Source organism: Hibiscus syriacus, unplaced genomic scaffold, assembly GCF_006381635.1.
Source record: "Hibiscus syriacus cultivar Baekdansim isolate YM2019G1 unplaced genomic scaffold, ASM638163v2 tig00111954_pilon, whole genome shotgun sequence".
Classification (NCBI taxonomy): Eukaryota; Viridiplantae; Streptophyta; class Magnoliopsida; order Malvales; family Malvaceae; genus Hibiscus; species Hibiscus syriacus.
In genome coordinates, this window is record NW_024063221.1 from 1,785,425 (window position 1) to 1,804,969 (window position 19,545).

The 19,545-nt window shown below is 36.2% G+C and overlaps 1 protein-coding gene and 1 long non-coding RNA gene across 2 annotated transcripts; both read right to left on the reverse strand.

Annotated features, from left to right (window-relative positions):
• Window positions 1–203: 203 nt before the first annotated feature.
• LOC120173472 lies at window positions 204–883 on the reverse strand. Its single transcript, XR_005521064.1, has 3 exons — window positions 685–883; window positions 461–596; window positions 204–284 (listed from the first exon to the last, which is right to left on the reverse strand). It is a non-coding gene; the product is annotated as an uncharacterized LOC120173472 (long non-coding RNA).
• A 634-nt stretch (window positions 884–1,517) lies between these two features.
• On the reverse strand, window positions 1,518–3,697 carry LOC120173471 (aminopeptidase M1-like). The gene is made up of 9 exons (XM_039180630.1): window positions 3,636–3,697; window positions 3,408–3,501; window positions 3,202–3,319; window positions 3,006–3,115; window positions 2,802–2,913; window positions 2,589–2,702; window positions 2,130–2,312; window positions 1,691–1,967; window positions 1,518–1,608 (listed from the first exon to the last, which is right to left on the reverse strand). Exons 4-9 carry the CDS (start codon window positions 3,056–3,058, stop codon window positions 1,559–1,561), a joined length of 789 nt encoding a protein of 262 aa, XP_039036561.1. The 5' UTR covers window positions 3,059–3,115; window positions 3,202–3,319; window positions 3,408–3,501; window positions 3,636–3,697; the 3' UTR covers window positions 1,518–1,558.
• Between the last annotated feature and the right edge of the window lie 15,848 nt (window positions 3,698–19,545).

Below are 19,545 nucleotides of genomic sequence, written 5' to 3' on the forward strand. Positions count from 1 at the left end.
CTGGGCTAAACTGATACCATGTTGAAAGAAAATATTATTTCATTCCTCAATCTTTCAATTACAACAAATGGGTCCTTTATATACAAACAACTTCCTATAACTAACTCAATAACTGAAAGCTAACAAACTTAACAAACTAATAGATTATGCAACTGTATTTAAAATTAGTTAATACTTTCTACAATGTTAACCCGTTCAAGGTTCTGCTTCAACGTTCTCGCTATCGAAGCCTTGTCTCGGCTTGCAAAGAACTCCACTTCCTTCACTTTCTCAAATGAAGCAAACTGCGTACAATGAAAACAACTTTTTTTATAAAAAAAAGAAAATTGTAATCAAACAATGTTAATTAAACTCTTTTGGAGTACTTGTGTTTTAACACTTTTGAGTTGAACATATTAGAATATGAGTACGAGAATTTGAATTCCCAAATATTGTAAAAGTTTGCAAAAAAGGCACAAACCGGCGAGACAACTGCACTGACAAAACGTGGTATCAGGAATCCACCAAAGTTTTTTACGATCCTTGAGCCATGTCCAGGCAACTTCACGACCTTCCTTGCTAACACCCAATCCAAATATAGCATCTTGGGAACGAACCTGAATGGGGGAGGGGAAGACCAGAGTTTATATCTTTTACTTTATTAGGATAAATTGATTGCTCCTCAACAAATTAGTAACAATATACCTCGGGAGACAATGAGAATTTTAGAACTTCAAGAACAATAGCTGGGTCAGGACAAGATGGCAATGAACCTACAAAATGTAACAATAATTGTCAAATTCATCAACTGGTTATACTTGTTACAACGAAAACAGATTAGTCAGTTCCTAGAATGCGGGTTTTCTCCTGGCTTAGATCAGTCTCTATAAACTCTCAAAAGAGACTCAAAACCTGCTCTATTGGAGGAGGTGACTGACCGCATTACAGCTACATATGCTGCCTGAAACCATAGTTAATAGTTAAACAGGTGGGTAAAAATGGGGGACAATGGCCTCAATTAATCCTTCACAATCAGAAGTAGTCGAAAACCTTTCTTATGTTGAGAGGGAGGAGTGGTGTGTTTCTGTCGTTCAAGAATGTGTCAAATCGTCTAGTTGCTTCATTCAGCGTCTCCTTGTGCCCAAGCATAGCAAGTGCAGTCAAAATTTCACCTCTCAACATGGCATCCAGATGACTCTCACCTTGTTTAGCATCCCAACCAAGTTCCCTATAAGATATTAAAAACAGAAAATTTGCATTACATAAAGGCTTGGATTGAAACAAATAGACAATAACTTCTGGATAAAAAAAATACATTTAAGATAACTTACTCCGCAGAATATTGGAAAAGGTTAAAAAAATTGATTAATGTTATCCATCAGCTCAGGTTTTGCATCAGCCGCAATTCTCCCAACCTTATATGTTATCTGTGAAAAGCAAGAGCTAGAATCAGGATTGTGGAGTATAGTTCAAAGTAATTTTAAGCAAGAGTGAGAGATGAGCATTACAGTAATCAAGTTAGAAAGAACAGTATACTCGAGTTCCTCTCTATAGGCAGCCGTCAAGGTAATCAAGGAAGTCAAAGGCAGCTGGCGCGCCATACAAAGTGCAAATGAATCGTCAGGATGCCTGTAAAAGGAAGAAGTAATGTTACCTTATCTCTTTTATCATTTTAGAACAACATGCAATCTCATGAAAATATCCAAATTACAAAATCTGTCAATTGCAGTCAAGTATTTGTTTTCGATTGCATGACGGAGTCTGGTGGCAAGTTCCTCATCGTATTTCACCCTATAGAAACCAGTCTGCTCCACATTAAGCTTTATCCAAGCACTTTTATTGCTGTCAGAAGATAGTTCCTTTGTGTCATGAGTTTCCAACTTAGTTTGCAACAAAAAGCTTTTCTTCTTCTCATATGACCCACAACAAAATGTTATCGGGACAATCCACTGCCCATTCCCAGTGCAACCACTAGAGAAGAATTGTAACTGCCATTCATCACATCAATTGTTAGCACTAACTTCAATAACACCAAATAAAACGGAATAAATTGAAACAGATGATGAATGAACTTGAATTGAACAGAAAATCACAGTTTCCCATTCCCATTCCCAATCCAACCAACATAAATGAATCAAACATGATTAAACCTGCTCAAATTCCAACTTCTGATCTTTAACTTTGACAGAGACAACTGGATACCCCATCTGTTTGGTCCATGTATTCATTAGCTTAGTCACCGGTTCACCAGATCCCTCCTTAAGGGCAGTCCATAAGTCCTCTGTCTTCGCATTTGAGTATGCGTGTTTTTTTATATATGAAGCAAGTGATTTCTGATAGGTGGAATAGTTCACATCCAAGTAAATCAATTAACATTTGATTTAAGATATTCAAAGAATAAACATATGCCATCAGAAGCATTTATTAAATGAATAAAGTACAAATTGACATTCCAGCATTTCTTCTTTTCCAGTGTTTTCATAGAAATACTTACCAGCAAGAATATCTTAAAATTTGGGACATTCAAAATATGCATTTTTTGGGTCAAGCAATCACGCCCAACGTATAATCACAATCATTAGGAAAATAACTAATACAAGAAGACCAACCTGAAAGCATTCAGCACCTAAATAGCTTTGTAGCATGCGGATAACTGAGGCACCTTTCCTATAACTTATAGCATCAAAAATTTCATCGATTTCAGCAGCATGATTGATTTCCACCTGCAAAGAAAAATAGTTTAAATTTCAATATTCTAGAAACAAGCAGTCACATCACACCCCTAATGTAGAGAAAAATAGCTTCATACAATATCCATATACCTCAATTGGGTGGGATTCTGCAAGGCCATCCAACCTAAGACCATCAGTAGTTTCATCAAGAAACTGAGTCCATATTTTCCATTCTGGAAACAAGCTATCAGTTGCAAAGTAGCTTACATGAAAATGCATAATCATCATAAATTCAGTTTCAAGCCATGCTGATAAATACTATTGTGTGTGTGTTTGGGGGGGGGGGGGGAATGCCTTACCCATGTGGCAAAACCCTCATTCAGCCACAAATGCGTCCACCATTCCATTGTCACAAGATTACCAAACCACTGGTCCACCAGTTCATGGGCCACCACAGTTGCAACCTACATTAAGGTCATATTGTCAAACATTTTGTCAGATGCAGGATAAAGTAATCTAAGAAGGGCAGCAACATGTTTTACAAATATACCCTCTGCTAATTGGAAGCTGCAGAATGTTGCTCGTCATAGTTCTCCATTGCCCCAGCAGAAAAATCGGGAATAGCAATCATATCAAATTTGGGAAGAGGATAAGGCACAGCAAAATAGCTGTAGAAGTTAGCTGAATTAATATGGGAATAATAAAATAGGGGAATAACAATCCATATGCAAGCAATTAAATGAAGAGAAAACATACTCTTTGTACAACCCGAGTGTACCCACAGCAACTTTTAGAGCAAACTTCCCTTGATTTACCTTCCCAGCTTGACAGTATACTCAAACTTTAACCCCTACCAAAAATACAGGTAAAATGTTTGAAGGCAATAAATAAAAGAAAATGACTGACACCATTAACATAAGAAAAAGTCAATAGATTATGATTGTGTTGTCACCAAAAGAAATGAATAACAGAGTTTGAGCATACCATCGGGCATGTGATCTTCCACATAATCAAACAAACCAACAAAAAAAAGCAACTAAATAGGTAGACATGATTGGTGATTCTTGATAAGAAACAGTTTTCTTTTTTTGATAGAAGTTGGAGGTCTCATTAAAAACTCCCTTCGTATTTGTTCACATACTAAGAAGTATGTTAACGAACATTGGAAGGAAGAAAAGAGAACCTCATAGTTTATTAATAATAATACCCAATACAAAAGACAACACGGAATATCCTCCTATGGTGATATACACCATTACAACAAACACCTTAAACTCATATATCCTCATCCAAAGCCACAGTCGAATCACCTTATTTCTAATTACACCTCCAGCAATAGGATTAAAAACAACGCAAAAGTACATAATACAAAAGAAAAGCAACACCTGCAACCATATAAACTAAATCAAAGCCACAATTGGAGAGACGAGATCTAATGAGATTCGTCTTCTTCAGGAGGCCAAGAGTTTGGTTTGAATGAAGGCTCTAACTCATGCACCATGATCTTGAAGGAGTTGTCACCAACCTTCAATTCCAACGTCGCATCAATTCTCGCATCAGCCTTTGTGAGGACTTGAATTTTTTCCCGATCAAAGGATGATGGTGACTGATAGCTTCGTCGATTGCTAGTAAACGACCCCACTTATCAGCAATGTTCTTGAAAGTATCCCAATTCCAAGCGTGAAAAGGAACACCCTCGCAAACTAACCATACTCGACAACACTCCATTACCAAACTCTCTGACCAAGCTTCGACTCTGGATAACCACTTTGCGAGAGTCTCTGATTTATCGTTCTTCACACTTCTCAAAGAAGCAGAGTCTTCGAAAATCATTAATACCGCATTTCCAGCAGCTTTCATTAAGGAGAAGCCAGTGAGGCCCTTCGCATGCATTTGTCTAGCGAGATGACCGATTTTGATAAAGTCTTTGCACCACCCCACTAGACAATTGCTCAACACGTGAAGTTTTTCTTCATCTACAACGCCTTCAACTTCATAATGATTCTTCCTCAAATCACCTTCCATCCCGGACTTGCGGTAAACAACTGTCGTGGACTTTCTACAATAGGAATGTCGAGGTTTGAATTTAGCGAAAGAAACACCAATTTTGCTGCCGTCGATATGAGAACCATTCATTTTTTAGACCGCTCTCCTTGCTTCTTCGATTGTTGTGAAGCGAATGAAACCAAAGTGAACTCCTTTTGAATTTCTTTTATTTGGAATAAAAACATCAAATACCCGACCGTGGGTGAAAAATAAAAATCCAAACCTCTTCCAATGGATCTTCTCTGGTAAATTTTCAATAAATAACGTGTAGCATCCAAACTTGTCATTACTGCACCCCTTTGTGGTAGACTCCTTGGTCCCTTCGTGAACGCCATCTATTGCAGACTTTTCATCGCAACACCCAATTTTAACAGGCACATGAATACTAGGAGATGCTACAGAAGCTGGATTTGGAAATGGCAGTACTGGAGGAACAGGATAACATCCATACTTGTCAAATGCATCAGAATCTGTAACTATTCCTCCTTTAACAACAAGATTCTTCCTTGCCATCTCAATGTGCAAAAGGGACTTCAACTTAACATCAAAAACCATTTCCTTAAGGGCATCCTTGGTAGCAACTGCAAATTTTGCATTTGAGAAGAGAGTGAAACCCCTAGGGTTTTCTCCCTTGTAGCTCACTTGCAAAGCTTCAAAACCTGGAAGCCATCTCAGTAAATTCTACAACTCTCTCTTTGACATCTTCAGGAAGACCCGTAATGAAGATAGTACGAACCTCGTCTTGATGAGAATAGTGAGATGGCGGAGAAGGCGCGGCTGCAGAGGGCGGAGGAGCTTGGACCGGAGGTCTCTGCTGGAGAAAAGGGTGGATTCCAGCACCCGGCATGTGATGAATGACTGTTGAAGTTAAAAACCCAGTGACTTGACGAACTTTCCTAGACGCGTGCCCGGCGATGGTGAATGATGCGACTATCGGTGAAGAAGAGAAGGGTGGAGGTGATGAAGAGAGTCTAACTGGTAGATCTTGAGCCTAAGGAAAGATGAAACTACGTAAATGTCCTTCAACCAAACCCTCAGATATGGTTTAGATCGGGAGAACAACTTGAAAGAACCATGGCTTGTTCTGTTTTTGTCTAACCGGTCAAAGATTGATTCACAGAGAATAGTAACGAGTATGAACGCTAGGATAGAAGGGATTTGTTCGCGTGTGTACGGCGAGCCTAGTGGTATGCAGGTGAACTGGCGACGAACGGCGGCATAAATCGGTGGAAAACGGCGTTTAGATCTACGCCGATTGAATGACTTTCTCGTATATCTAATCTCGAAAATGGAATCAGAGTGTGGAGACGATCTTCCTGATGAAAAACGGCGGCGAACGGATGACGGAGTGTGGTTACAGACGGCAGACGACGGTCGGCGTACGGCGATGATTAACGTCGGCGGACGGCGATGGTAAAGATGAAATGATGGATGAAAACAAAATCACCTTGAACCAAGAGAGAAGCATTCTCTCATTAGTTTTGAAATTCAAAATTTTAAATCCTCCCTCTGATTCTCTTTCTATTCTGATATTTCCAAATCCCCCTTTTTGTATAAGAATAGAGGCCCATTCACTTTCTCCTCAATGACTGGCATGTTTGAGAGGGCTACTAGCTCATACGATACATCTAAGGTGATCTTAAACGTAGCCTATAATTTCATTAAAGAAAAAACAATAAAGTCAAGATTAAACAACTAATATCCACAAGCTTTCAGAAAAGCTAAAGTAATAACCTTGCAAGCAGCTTCATCCCAACACGGTAAGCATCGCTTAGCATCAGCTGGCTCAAACTGTGTAACTGCCATATTCTTCTTCTCACCATTGTGCTCGTATATACTGGATGTCAAAATATCATTAATTAAATAAACATCCTAATCTTCTTCCTTTCAATCAGAAGTAACTACTATATGAGCATGACATGACTACAATCTATAGAATCCTTTCATTTTGTCATTTAAGATTCCTTCAAATCCAATAGCCAAAACTTCCAGGCCCTGAGGAAGTGTCTCGGCAAAATCTAACTCCAAATTCTCATCTTCTTCAACTAAGTCAACTTTTGACGGTTTAAATACCTACTCAAACATCAGTTACACTCCACCAAATTGTCCAAAATTTAATCAAACATAAGAACATATTATGAATCTCTCTTTTGACTCCAAAAATCAAACTAAGTAAAGCAAAAATATAGCAATGAATAGTTATGAGGTAATTTAATCAAACAACAGAACATATTATAAGTGTTGTAAGAGAGAGAAACGAGGAAAAGACTCCAAAAAGTCTAAGAAAAATTAATGGCAGAGATTTGCTTTTGCCACCCGAGGTCAGGCAGTTTTCAGTTTGTCTAAAAGGCATATTCTTATCAGCCACAACCAAATGACACTAAACGTAGAGAGGAAGAGTCTCAAAGGAAAGTCCGTCTTCGATGAGAACTGGACGGTGTTCATCGACAATCTTAGTAGGAGGGTGTCCTGACTTTCATTAAGGGATATTTTCATAGTCCATGGTTATATTGAGAGAGTCTTCATTCCCAAAGTCACTAGGAACCCAAAATACAAATTTTCAACTTTTGCCTTTGTTCAGTTTAAGAGTGAGGATGGTTTGAAGAGGGCAGTCGAGGTCTTAAATGGTGTTCTGATAGATGGGAGAAAGATTTCAGTTGGTCCTGCAAGATATAAGGGAGTTTCTTCCTGGTCTGAGGGAAAGAATGTTGATTCAAAGAAGGTCCTCAGTCAGAACATTACTGGAACATCCAATTCCAATCAGGCGAAAGTTTTAAACAATTGTTTCAGGGATACTAGGTCTTACAAAGAGGCTTTGTTGTCAAACAGAAGTGCAATGGGAAATAAGGCGTTTTCATCTGATGATATTCATAGGGGGAAAGTGAATAAAAATATTCTGGAAATGCATATTCCTTCCGAAAGTTCCAATTGGGTTAAAAGGTCATTAACGGGGATCATTAAACATTCATTAAAGATTGAATATGTCAAGAAGAAGTTAATTAAAGATGGTTTCGAAGTCCAAATTACCAGATGGGGACATGTGTGGAATTCTTGTGTAATTGTCTTTAATTCATCGGAAGAGATGAAGGATACTTGGTCGAAGAGGAAAGAACTAGAGTTATGGTTTGATCGATTAGCCCCTTTGTTGAATGATGATGGTGTCCCAATGGCTTTTTGTTTGGTGGAACTAGTGGGAGTCCCTCTGTTATGCTGGAATGATAAGTTCTTCAAACAAATAGCAGGGAGAGGGGGATAGTTGTTGACATTCATGAAGCCATTAGGAAAAAAGAAGACCTCACAACGGCGAAAATTTTATTAAGGGTGGAAAGTTGTTTTGATGTTCCGGAGGTGATCTCTTTGGGTTCCTATGGAAGATCATTTAAATTGTGCATCAAGGTGGGATCGGCGTGCCAGTCTTCAATTTCTTTTTTTGGCAACTTTCCGGTGGAAGTTTATAGTGAGGGTCGTTATGGAGAGAAGGTCACTGTAGAGGAAGAATTCAAATTGATGTCAGAAAGTGGAAAGATACAGATGTTTCAGTAGAAGATTTTCGGCAAAAAGTTGACAGCTTGTTTGACAATAGAGGTTTTTCTTATTCTGGGGAAGTTGGTGGGGAAAAGCAGGCCGATAGACTTTCTATAGATGGGGATGGCATTAATGGTGGACTGTCAGAAAGTCAGAGTATTGGGAGTATAAAAGTTGGTGATTATGTCGGCTTAGGAATCAGAAAGTTAAAATTTTCTAATTTTGGATCACAGGCCCAATCAGATAGTGAGGGATTTTCTGGGCTTGTTGGCTCAAAAATAATTCCAGCTGGTCCAGCAATTAATATAGACAAGTTTGGCAAAATGATTCTCAAGCACAAAAATGTTAACTCTGGAAATTCTAAGGAAGAAGAGGGAAATGAGTCAGATTCAGAGAAGTGTCTTCAGGCTGGAGTTAGACAAATTGGGCAGCAGTTAATGTTGTTAGAGCCAAGTATAAATATGGAAGAAAGTTTTTCAAGGGGAGATTGAGGTTCATAAATAAAAGACCGTTGTTTTCAAAAAGTGTTCCGTTAGAGAGAAGAAAAACAAGCAGCTATAAGAGGGTTTATTCAAGGTCGAGAAGCAGGAAATGCTGGCATGGGAGTGTTTTGAATGTTACACCTGAAAGAGAGGAGGAATGGACCAGTAAGGAGGGGAATGTTCAGTCTTCAATAGATGTTCAACAGATAGTGGAAGTGGAGGTTGCAAGAGAGTTGTCAGAAGGGGATAAAACTAGTCATTTCGGGCTCCGACTTTAGAAGAGCTAAAAGATGCTTGTTAAGGGAAGCTTATGAACAGGTGTCAATCTCAACAATTTCTTCTTCAGATTTTTCGATTTTAGTGGAGGAAGCCTTAGCAACTTGGGAAATCAGCAAGTTATTGGGGGTGTCCTTTAAGCAAGGGAAGGAGGCTTTTCTGGATAAGATTATCAGCTTGGAGAAAGCTTTGAATAAGGTTAATCAAGGTGATCGTGATGGGGGTGTAGATTGTGGACTAATTAATGATGAAGATTAATTTTATCATTGCTTCTTGGAATGTTAGAGGTTTGAGGAAAAAAGAAAAGCAGAGGGCTATTCAGAGGCTAATTGATAAAAATCATCCACAGTTTCTTTGGCTTCAAGAAACGAAAATGGAGAAGATTCCTAGATCTCTGCTTAGAAGAAAGGGGTTTAGTTATTTTAAAGGTGTCCTTGAATATCCATCGGTTGGCTCATCAGGGGGTTTAATGAGTTGTTGGGATGATAAAAATTCCGAATTAGAAAATCAGTCTATCTATAGAAGATTCATTGTCTTATCCGGGAAATTTCGTGTCAATAATTTTAGTTGTATTTTCATCAATGTTTATGACCCTTCAATAGAGGAGGAGAAAGATAGTTTTTTTGAAGAGTTGAGCATGTTCATAAGTGGTCAGAGGGCTCCTATTTGTGTAGGGGGACTTTAATGTTTATCTGCATGATGGAGAGAAGATCGGAAGAACTCAGAACAGGAATTCAATGAGGATATTCAATCTTTTTATGATGCAAACAGGCTTAATTGATTTACCTTTAAATGGAGGAAGATTTACTTGGTGCAATAATCAAGATACCCCTACTTATGTTAGATTGGACCGGTTTTTGGTTGATGACCAATTTCTTGTTGCATTTCCTGATTTGGTGCAAACCTTACTGCCTAGATCTCTTTCAGACTATAATGCTATACTGTTGGAGAATGGAGGTGTCAATTGGGGTAAAAAGCCTTTTAAACTTTTTAACTATCTCATGAAAGAAGTTGGGTTCGAGGATTTGGTCATATCTTCTATTCAAGAAAGGAAGAATCATCAGAGGAAGGCTGAAATTAATAGTATTATGAGAAATACAAAAACTGCTATCAAGAATTGGGCAGGCAGTAGGGACCAATTTCCTGGGGGTCGTATCTCAGCCTTAGAATCGAGGATCCACAGTCTATAATTGGATATCCAACAGGTGCAGGATGATATTAACAGTGGAATGGCAGCAGAGTTAATTTCAGCAAGAACAGAATTATGGAGACTCTATAAAATAGAGGAACAAATCTGGTTCCAAAAGTCCAGATCAAAATGGATAGAAGATGGAGATAGAAATACAAGATTTTTCCATAATTGTGCTTCGATTAGGAAGAGGAGGAATGCTTTGAATATCGGGGGTAATGTTATTCAAGAACCTTCTGTCATTAAGACCACTATTAGAGACCACTTCTTTAAGATTTTCAATGAGCATTTGACTCTAGAGGTGGCAGAGATAAGGTTGAATTTTCCTAGTATTTCAGTTGAGCAGAATCTATGTCTAGAGAAGGAATTTTCAGAGGAGGAAGTCTGGGAGACTATACAATCTTGTGATAGTAATAAAGCGCTAGGACCGGACGGTTTAAATATGGGCTTCTTCAAAAGGTTTTGGCATGTCCTCAAGGTTGATATTATGAAACTTTTTCATGATTTTTATATGGGGAAAGATTGGGAACATGGGGTTAATCATACATTTATCACTCTCATTCCAAAGGTCTCTAACATTGGCGGTCTTGATGACTTTAGGCCAATTAGCCTAGTTGGTGGGTTGTATAAGATCATTTCTAAGTGTTTGTCGAGGAGATTGAGGGGTTGCATTTCAGACATCATTAGTCTAACTCAGTTTGCATTCATACCAGGTAGACATATTCTGGATTGTTCTTTAATTGCTAATGAAGGAGTGGATTATTGGAGAAAAAATGGGCTCAAGGGCTGTATATTTAAGGTTGATTTCAAGAAAGCTTACGATTCTGTTGAGTGGTCTATTTTATTTAAAATAATGGAGAAAATGGGCTTCGGTTCCAGATGGAGGGGCTGGATTGAGCAGTGTGTAACCACAGCTTCTGTTTCGGTTCTGGTAAATGGAGTTCCTTCTGAGGAATTCTCAATGACTAAAGGTCTTCGACAGGGTTGTTCTCTGTCTCCTTTGTTGTTTAACTTAGTACGGGAGCTACTTAATCTACTGATTCGAAGGGCTGTGTCACAGGGTTTATTTTTTGGAATGGTGATTGGCAGAGAACATGGGTCTGTTAATGTGTCCCATTTACAGTTTGCGGATGACTTGATTATATTTTCGGGTGCCTCGAAGATGCAAATTCAAAATGTCAAAAGGGTGCTTCGAGTCTTTCAAGTGGTTTCTAGTCTACAGCTGAATTTGAAGAAGAGTAAATTGTTTGGTGTTAATGTTAATGAGGAGGAACTGCTGGAATGAGCTACTTCTATTGGAAGTTCAATTGGTAAATTTCCTTCTGAATATCTAGGGCTACTCCTTGGTGCTTCTAGAAATTCTACAGCTATATGGGAACCTGTCATTAATAATTTTTTTAACAAGCTAAACGGGTGGAAGGTAGCATCTCTTTCTTTAGCATGGAGACTTGTGTTAATTAAGGCGGTTCTCTGTTCGCTTCCTACATATTATCTTTCCATATTTAAAATTCCAGCTTCGATTCTTAAAACCCTTAACTCTATTATGTCCAATTTCCTATGGGGAGGGGGAAATGGCATTAGGAAAATTCACTGGGTTAGCTGGTCAAATATTAGCAAGCCGAAGAGTGAAGGGGGCTTAGGAGTTCTTAATCTTAACTTGATGAATAGAGCGCTTTTGGGGAAATGGACTTGGAGGTTTGCAAATGATAGGGACTCAGTTTGGAGGGAAGTTGTTCGTGCCAAGTATAGACTCGATTCTTCAGTTTTAACTCTTGACAGTAAGGTTCCACCTAAGGTATCCTGGATTTGGAGATCACTGCTAAATAGCTATTTTAAAGAAGACTTCTTTGGCACTAAGTTTAGAAGCATGTGTAGTTTTCATGTGGGTGATGGTAAAAATATTCGGTTTTGGCAAGATATTTGGGTTGTGGATCATCCACTTGATGTCATTTTCCCAAGACTATTTTCTATTTCCTTAAATCAGTTTGGGAAATTATCTGAATTTGGGGAGTATATCTCTTCCGTTTGGACTTGGGATGTCAAGTTCAGAAGAAATCTTCATGACTGGGAACTTGAACAATGGTCTAACTTGTTGGCTATCATTACAAAGTTTTCACTCTCTTCGGAATTTCCTGATCGTGTGATCTGGAAAGGTACTAGGGATAGGGTTTTTACTGTTAGATCAGCTGTTAATCTATATTCATTGGAGACTTTGGGATTGGAGGTCTTTTTCTGGAAGAAGATTATTTGGAGAGGACTACTGCCTCCAAGAGTAGAGTGTTTTCTTTGGCAGATCGCTCATGGGAAGCTGGTTGTTAGGACTGAACTTGTCAAAAGAGGTGTTCAAGGAATTGAAGATGTGTTGTGTCCCCTATGCAAGGTGTCGGATGAGTCTCCCTTTCATTTGTTTTTCTCTTGTTCGGTGGTGTGGTCCCTTTGGAATAAGTTTCTAAGTTTTTGGAGGTTTTGTTCTGTTTTACCAGCGGACGCTAGAAGTTTCTTTCTAGCTTGGGATGGTTTAAAGTCCAACTCTTTGATTTGGCCTTTTATTCCAGTGGTCGTTCTGTGGACCACTTGGAAAATGAGGAATTTCGTGGTGTTTGAAGGGGAAAAGTTTGATAAGGCAGAATTTTTCTTCTTAACAAGGTTTTGGCTTGCTTCTTGGTTCTTAGCAAAGTATAAAGAAGTGTCTATTCCTAAGGACTCACTCATTTCCGATCCTTCTCTTGGGGACTTGTTTTCTCTACGCTCTAATCAGATTACACCTACTTTACTTTGGTCTCCTCCTCCTTTGGGTTTTGTTAAATTAAATGTTGATGCTGACACTACAAGGGATTGGAAGAAAAGTGGGTTAGGAGGAGTTTTAAAAGATTCTTCAGGTTCTACTATAGGCTATTTCAAGGAAGTTGCTGGTCCGGGACCTCCTACGTTGATGGAGTTAAAGGCTATTCTTATGGGGTTGTCTTTCTTTGCAAACTATCGACAGAGGATCAAGGACCGTCTGATTATAGAGAGTGATAGTAAGGTGGTTGTGGATTGGATCAAGGGGAATGAATTATGTCCTATTGTATATGCCTTCTTGATTAAAGATATTGCTCATAAGCTTAATGCCTTTGAAGGTGTTGTTAGATGGGTTAATAGGACAACCAATTTAGAGGCTGATGCCTTAGCTAAAGAAGGCATAGGCTGAGTTAGTAAAGTTGTTGATGGCTGTTTAGGGTTGTTTCTGGATTTTCTGTGTTTTGTAAGGGGATTACTATTGGTGTTTTCGTCGCTTCTGTGTTTTCAGTTTGGGTGTTTTATGGGTGTTTCCAACTTATTTAGTTCTGCTGGAATGGTCTGTTGGTTGTATTGTTGGGTGTATCTTATGTAATTTTATTGTTCAATAAAATCCTAAGTTCCTCCTTCCGCTGATTAAGGAGCTTCCTACAAGCTCCATTAATTAAGAAGGGATTTTTTAATGAGGCCTGAAATTCTTATAAAAAAAGAACATATTATGAATCTTATTTCGAATCCAAAAATTAAACTATCACCAAATGCAGTAATTTAATCAAACAAAAAGTTATGAATTTTACTTTGAACCCACAAATTAAACTAGGTAGAGAGGAAACATGGAAATGAAGAACTATGAGGTAACATAATCAAACAAAAGAACGATCATATTATGCATCTTATGTCAAATCCAAAAATTAAACTAAGTAAATCGGAAATACAGAAATGAAGAACTATGAGGTAACTTAATCAAACAAAAGAATATATTATGCATATTCGGATCAAAAAATTAAACTAAGTAAAGCAGAAATACATAAATGGGAAGATATGAGGGAATTTAATCAAACGAAAAATTATATTATGAACCTTGCTTCGAATTAGAAAAAAAAACTAAGTACAAAGGAAATATAGAAATGAATAGCTATGCGCTGATTAATCAAACAAAAAGAACATATCATGAATCTTACTTCGAATCCTAAAATTAAACCAAGTAAAGAGGAAATTCAGAAATCAACTAGGAGTTAATTGATTATCGACGAAAATAAACTTGGATGAGATCGAGGAGACCTTGGAAGAGCTACGAGGGGAAAAAGAGACGGATCAGCTGTTGATAGAGAGTTTGGCGGCATTGAGGACGATGAAGCGAGTGTCGGCGAGTACGTCAACGTCGATCGAGACGGAGACGGAGCCGGCGAATCTGCAAGCGGAGAGGTCAGGTTTCAGGGGGAGATCGTAGCGCTTAGGTAGGACGAATTTCGGAAGACAAGGTTGTTTCCTGAAATGCTCCATCTGTGTGTGGGAGATAGACTTCAGTCGATTTAGCTCGGGAGAGTGACAAGCGCCAATTTCAAGGGTGAGGTGTTGGTGCGTAAAAAGTTGACCCGAATCGTAAAATTGTCTAAAATTATCTCTAGTTAAAATTATTTTTGAACTGTGTTATGATGATTCGAAATTGATTTGAGTTGGATCTGATGTTGACCTGAACTCGAGTTGAACCTAAAAATTATAGATCTGAACCCGACCTAAGAACAGCTTGAACCTGACCTGAGAACGACTTGAACTCGAATTGAATCGAAAATATGATATTTGAACCCGAACTGCATCCGACTGATATGAATCCGAACCCGAAATTGATCTAGTAAATAACTAGTATTACCCGACCTGTTTTCAACCTGACATGTTATGAACTTAACATGTAATTGATTCAACCTGTAAATGATCTGACATATTATTAAATTGATATGATATTATCCTGATTTATAAGTGAAGTTACAATTAATATAATTATGTTATTTTAAATTTATAATAAACTTATTATAATTAAATTATTATTATTATAATTAAATTAAAATGATTGTTTTTTGAAATTTTATCATAAATTATTATGATAATCAAATTAATATGATTACTTTTTGAAATTTAGTTTTATATTAATTATAATTTGTATATGATAAATTTGATTTTTATGTTAATTTCAATTCATAATTTTTTTTATATTTCTTATATTATAAATTTTATTTATAATCACTAAATTAAATTTAAATATTATCTTATTAAACTTGATTTTATTAAATTATATTAACTAAGTTAAAATATTCATAAATCTAATTTACTTTTAATGTGAAAATTGATTAATAATTTAAGTAAACTTAACTTGAAATTTTAAAATCAAAATATATTAATTGAATGGACTTATTAAATATTAAAAATTTGAATAACATTACAAATACTAAATAAATATTTATAAATGAAGGTAATTTTATTACACTTGAAAACACTAAAATTACAATAAAACACTACAAGAAAATATACATTTAATGACACACGAACGATGACACACGCTAATTTATGACTTGCAAAAAATGTGTGTCATAAAAAAATGTCATGTTTCTTAAAATCTGAACGATTTATGACTTACAATAATGTGCGCCACATTTAATAGTCATAATCCAAAAAATTTGCAAAAACACTGAGTACACTTTTTAATTGTGTGTCATCTTTAAAAGTCGTATTTTAATTTCCCCCATAATTTTCATTTTCCCGCTTCTTCCCCCCTCGATAATCAGTTCACGCATAATGTTTTCCACTCCTTTCATTCTCTCCTTTTCTCTCATGCTTTTCATCCCGATTCTCTTCTTCTTGTTAGGTCCGAGTTTAAATCCCCAGCCTCTGCCGCCCATTTCTGCCTCCGATGAACTCGACGATCTCTGTCTCTTCCACCGCGCCATCGTCTCTCCCTCCGCCTCGTCCTCACAATGATCCCACTCTCTTGTTCGCTAATGCCAGTACGATTTATTTTCTTTGGTTTTCTGTTTAGATGCATTTATAACTTTAAACAGACGAATCGACCCTCTTCTTCTTCTTCTTCTTGTTTGGTTTTCAATCATTCGTCTATGGCCCTCAACTATGATTCCAAGTCTGACGATGCCCGTACTCCCGCCGCCGCTAATTTGTCTCACAAAAAGGCTATCCCACCTAAACCCGCCAAAAAGCTCGTCATCAAACTCGTCAAAGGTTTGTGTTTCCATTTAATTAATCTCATTTCTTGTATAATTTATTATCTGGGTATTTTTTTATATAAGATTTTCTTATTTTCAGTTAATTAGAGAATTTGATCTTAGCACTTTAGTGGCTTTGGTTGTTGGGTCGTTTTTGGAATGAAAAAATTGGGGATTAGAGGAGGTGAATTTTGGAAACTAGGGATTTTGTTCGGTCTTAAGATCTTAGGATTGGCAAATTTATGTTTATTGTTTTTACTGTTATACTGAGCTAACACTAATTAATTAAAATTGGATTATGTCATTTAGGCTATGTAAATTGAAATCCATTTCTTTGTTAGCATATTTGATGCGTGATTGCGTAAGTATAATAAGTTACTTCATCTTTCCAAACAGCTAAATATGGATTTTAGTTAGCAGGTATTGATATTTCATATTAATAAGTCTACTTGCAAGGAACTGTAATCAGGTTTGAAGTCTTTTTGGTTTTCTATGCAAATATGATAATATATTGTTTATATGAACTAATTATAAGAAACTAGAACAACATTGCATTTGCTAACAATGATAATACTTTGAAAATATACTCATAAGGGTTTCTGATACAACTTTAACTTCTCCTGGTTCTCTGTAGTAAAACCGACATTACCTATAAATTTTGAGGAGGAAACATGGGCAAAACTGAAGTCGGTCATTAATGCTATATTTCTGAAACAACCAGATCCTTGTGACTTGGAGAAGCTTTATCAGATAACCCCTTTCTCTTTATTTTGATTATGTAGCCGTTTGCAGTGTGAGCAATATTGACCCTTGGAATTGTAGTTGAAATGTGAATTCGAAAATAAAATAAATTTGGATATTATTGTTGAAATTGTTTTAAAAATTTTAATAATTATAAATGTTTGTTTAAATTGATATTATTATGATTTAATATAATGATAATAGCTAAGACTACAAACCAAACAAACGTTTAATAAATCATTCGTAAATTGTTTAGCGAGAAGTTCATTTATGTTCGTTTATTTATTAAACGAATAAACATTAACATAATTGCGTGTTCGTTTAATTAAATGAACGAACATGAACAAAAAGCTCGTTCTTTTATTTGCGTTCGGTAATTTGTTCATTTACGTTTGTTTGTTTGTTTACGTTCGCTTATGTTTTCTAGATCCATTCGAAATATTAAGACTTAATATATTTTAACCCTAAACTCAATTAATCTTAAATCCAAATAAAAAAAATACTTAAATCAATTAAAGAAAATATAAATTCTAAAATCATTTGTAAAGAAAAACATTCTTCTCAAATAAAACCCCAATTAACTTTATGTTCGTTCGTTTTATTCGCCTCAAAGAAAAATATTCACATTTCAGCTTTATTGACTTCTTTTTTATGGTACTGTCGAAATTAACTAAACTTGAGTTAAAAATATCTTGATTCAATTTTCTTTAATGGTGACTGGATAGGTATAAACCAGTACAAGCTGATTTTCTTGGGGACTGTGGATCCGAACACTGCTATGAGTAAGTTCACCAGGGCGTGCAACACTAAAAAATGTATTCGAGCAGGCGGGAAGCATAATGATTTAGATGACTTAGGAAAAGACACCTATCACCATACCTTCTTTGAAATGTTAGGGAACTGGTCTTTTGGGGACTATTTCAAGAAAGAGGCAATTGAGTGGGCTTGGGAACTCCTCATTAAGGTATATATTTTATGTATTTTTTTGTTATTGTCATTGCAAAACAAAAATAGTTTATGAATGTGTGTTTTTCATATCTTGGATAATATTCTGTTTGTATATCTAATTTGTTAATGATTTGATCAGTTTGGGTTTGGAATGTTGGGTGTTTGTTTGTATTGTTGATATGCTGATTTTTCCCCCCAACTTTTAAACTTGTTTGTGGAACTGTAGGTTTATGGCTTGCCTACAGATCGTATTTATGCCACTTACTTTGATGGTGATGAAAAAGCTGGTCTTCCTCCTGATAATGAAGCTAGAGATTTATGGCTCAAGTTTCTACCCTCTGGACGTGTACTGCCGTTTGGTTGCAAATTAAGTTTTCCCTCGAGTCTTTTTTCCTTAATGTTTGTGTATGTGTGTGTGTGACGTATGGCCATGATAAGTCTTAAATTTTCTAAATTTTCTGCCACGATGAGGGTATATTGAGAATCCTTCTTTACATTATTCAATTTTATTCTTCTTTGCCAATAAACCAAACTATTCTTGGTGCGCCTTGTATACTTCAAAACTTATCCTGAATTTTAATTTGGATTTCATATACCCTTATATACATATGTGTGTGTTTATGTTTTATTTTCCATGATCTTCTGCTTATTATGAAACGTTAATTGATCCATCCATATCCTGCATTTCTTTTGAACTTTTAAGCTATAGGTAGTAGCTATAAGTAATTTTTTTCCTGGAGAATTTTCAAGTCATAAAATCCCTAGCTAAAGATTTCCCAATTCTGAAATTTGCTACCCTGCATTGGAGGGAACTTATTGAGTTTTGATGGTCTATAACACTGAAACTGTAAGAATTTCAAAACCTGATAGTTTTTGGAGAGTATTTATCCTATAACTTTCTTCTGCCTTGGTAATTGCATATTTGTTTTTTCTCCTTAATCCTTAGGTCATGCTCAAAGAAATAGACTCGATTGAAGTTTTGAGTGACTAGCCTCATCTAATTCTACGATCTTAGCAATGTGCATAGCATGTTTGAGATGTCTTTTGTCACAATGCCTTCAGCATTTGACATCAATTACTAGTATGGTGCATTTATGGTTAGAAATAATAAATGTTATTGTTTTCAATTTGATGGCTTGAAACAAATTGTGGATGGTTACACATGCACACACTCATATATCATATTACACGAGTTGGGCCTGATGAGAGATTAAGTTGGAAAGTGACCTGTATAATTCAAAAGTTAGTATGTTATTCTAACAATCACACGTTTGCTTGCTAACTCAGCATATTACAGTGACATCTGTGTATAATTCAATCGCTTTCTAACTCTTTGATAGTTATATACTTCACTTTAAATAAGTATAAATTATATACTTATTTCATATTTTTTACTTAGGTTGGCGATGGGAAGGAAGAATACACAGACGATGACATTGATGATATTCACAAAGAAGGGGTATCTTATGTGGCAAACTTTATTATGCCATGATATTTTGTATCGACATATGATTACAATATTTTTAATAACTTAATGTTAATATATTGTATGCAAATGGATTGTTTATATATAATATGATATATATATTTAGTATTATGAGGCATTAAATGTGATTTAGTTTGATTATTTGTCAATCTACAATATATATATATATATATATATATATATATATATATAATTTATCACATACAATCAC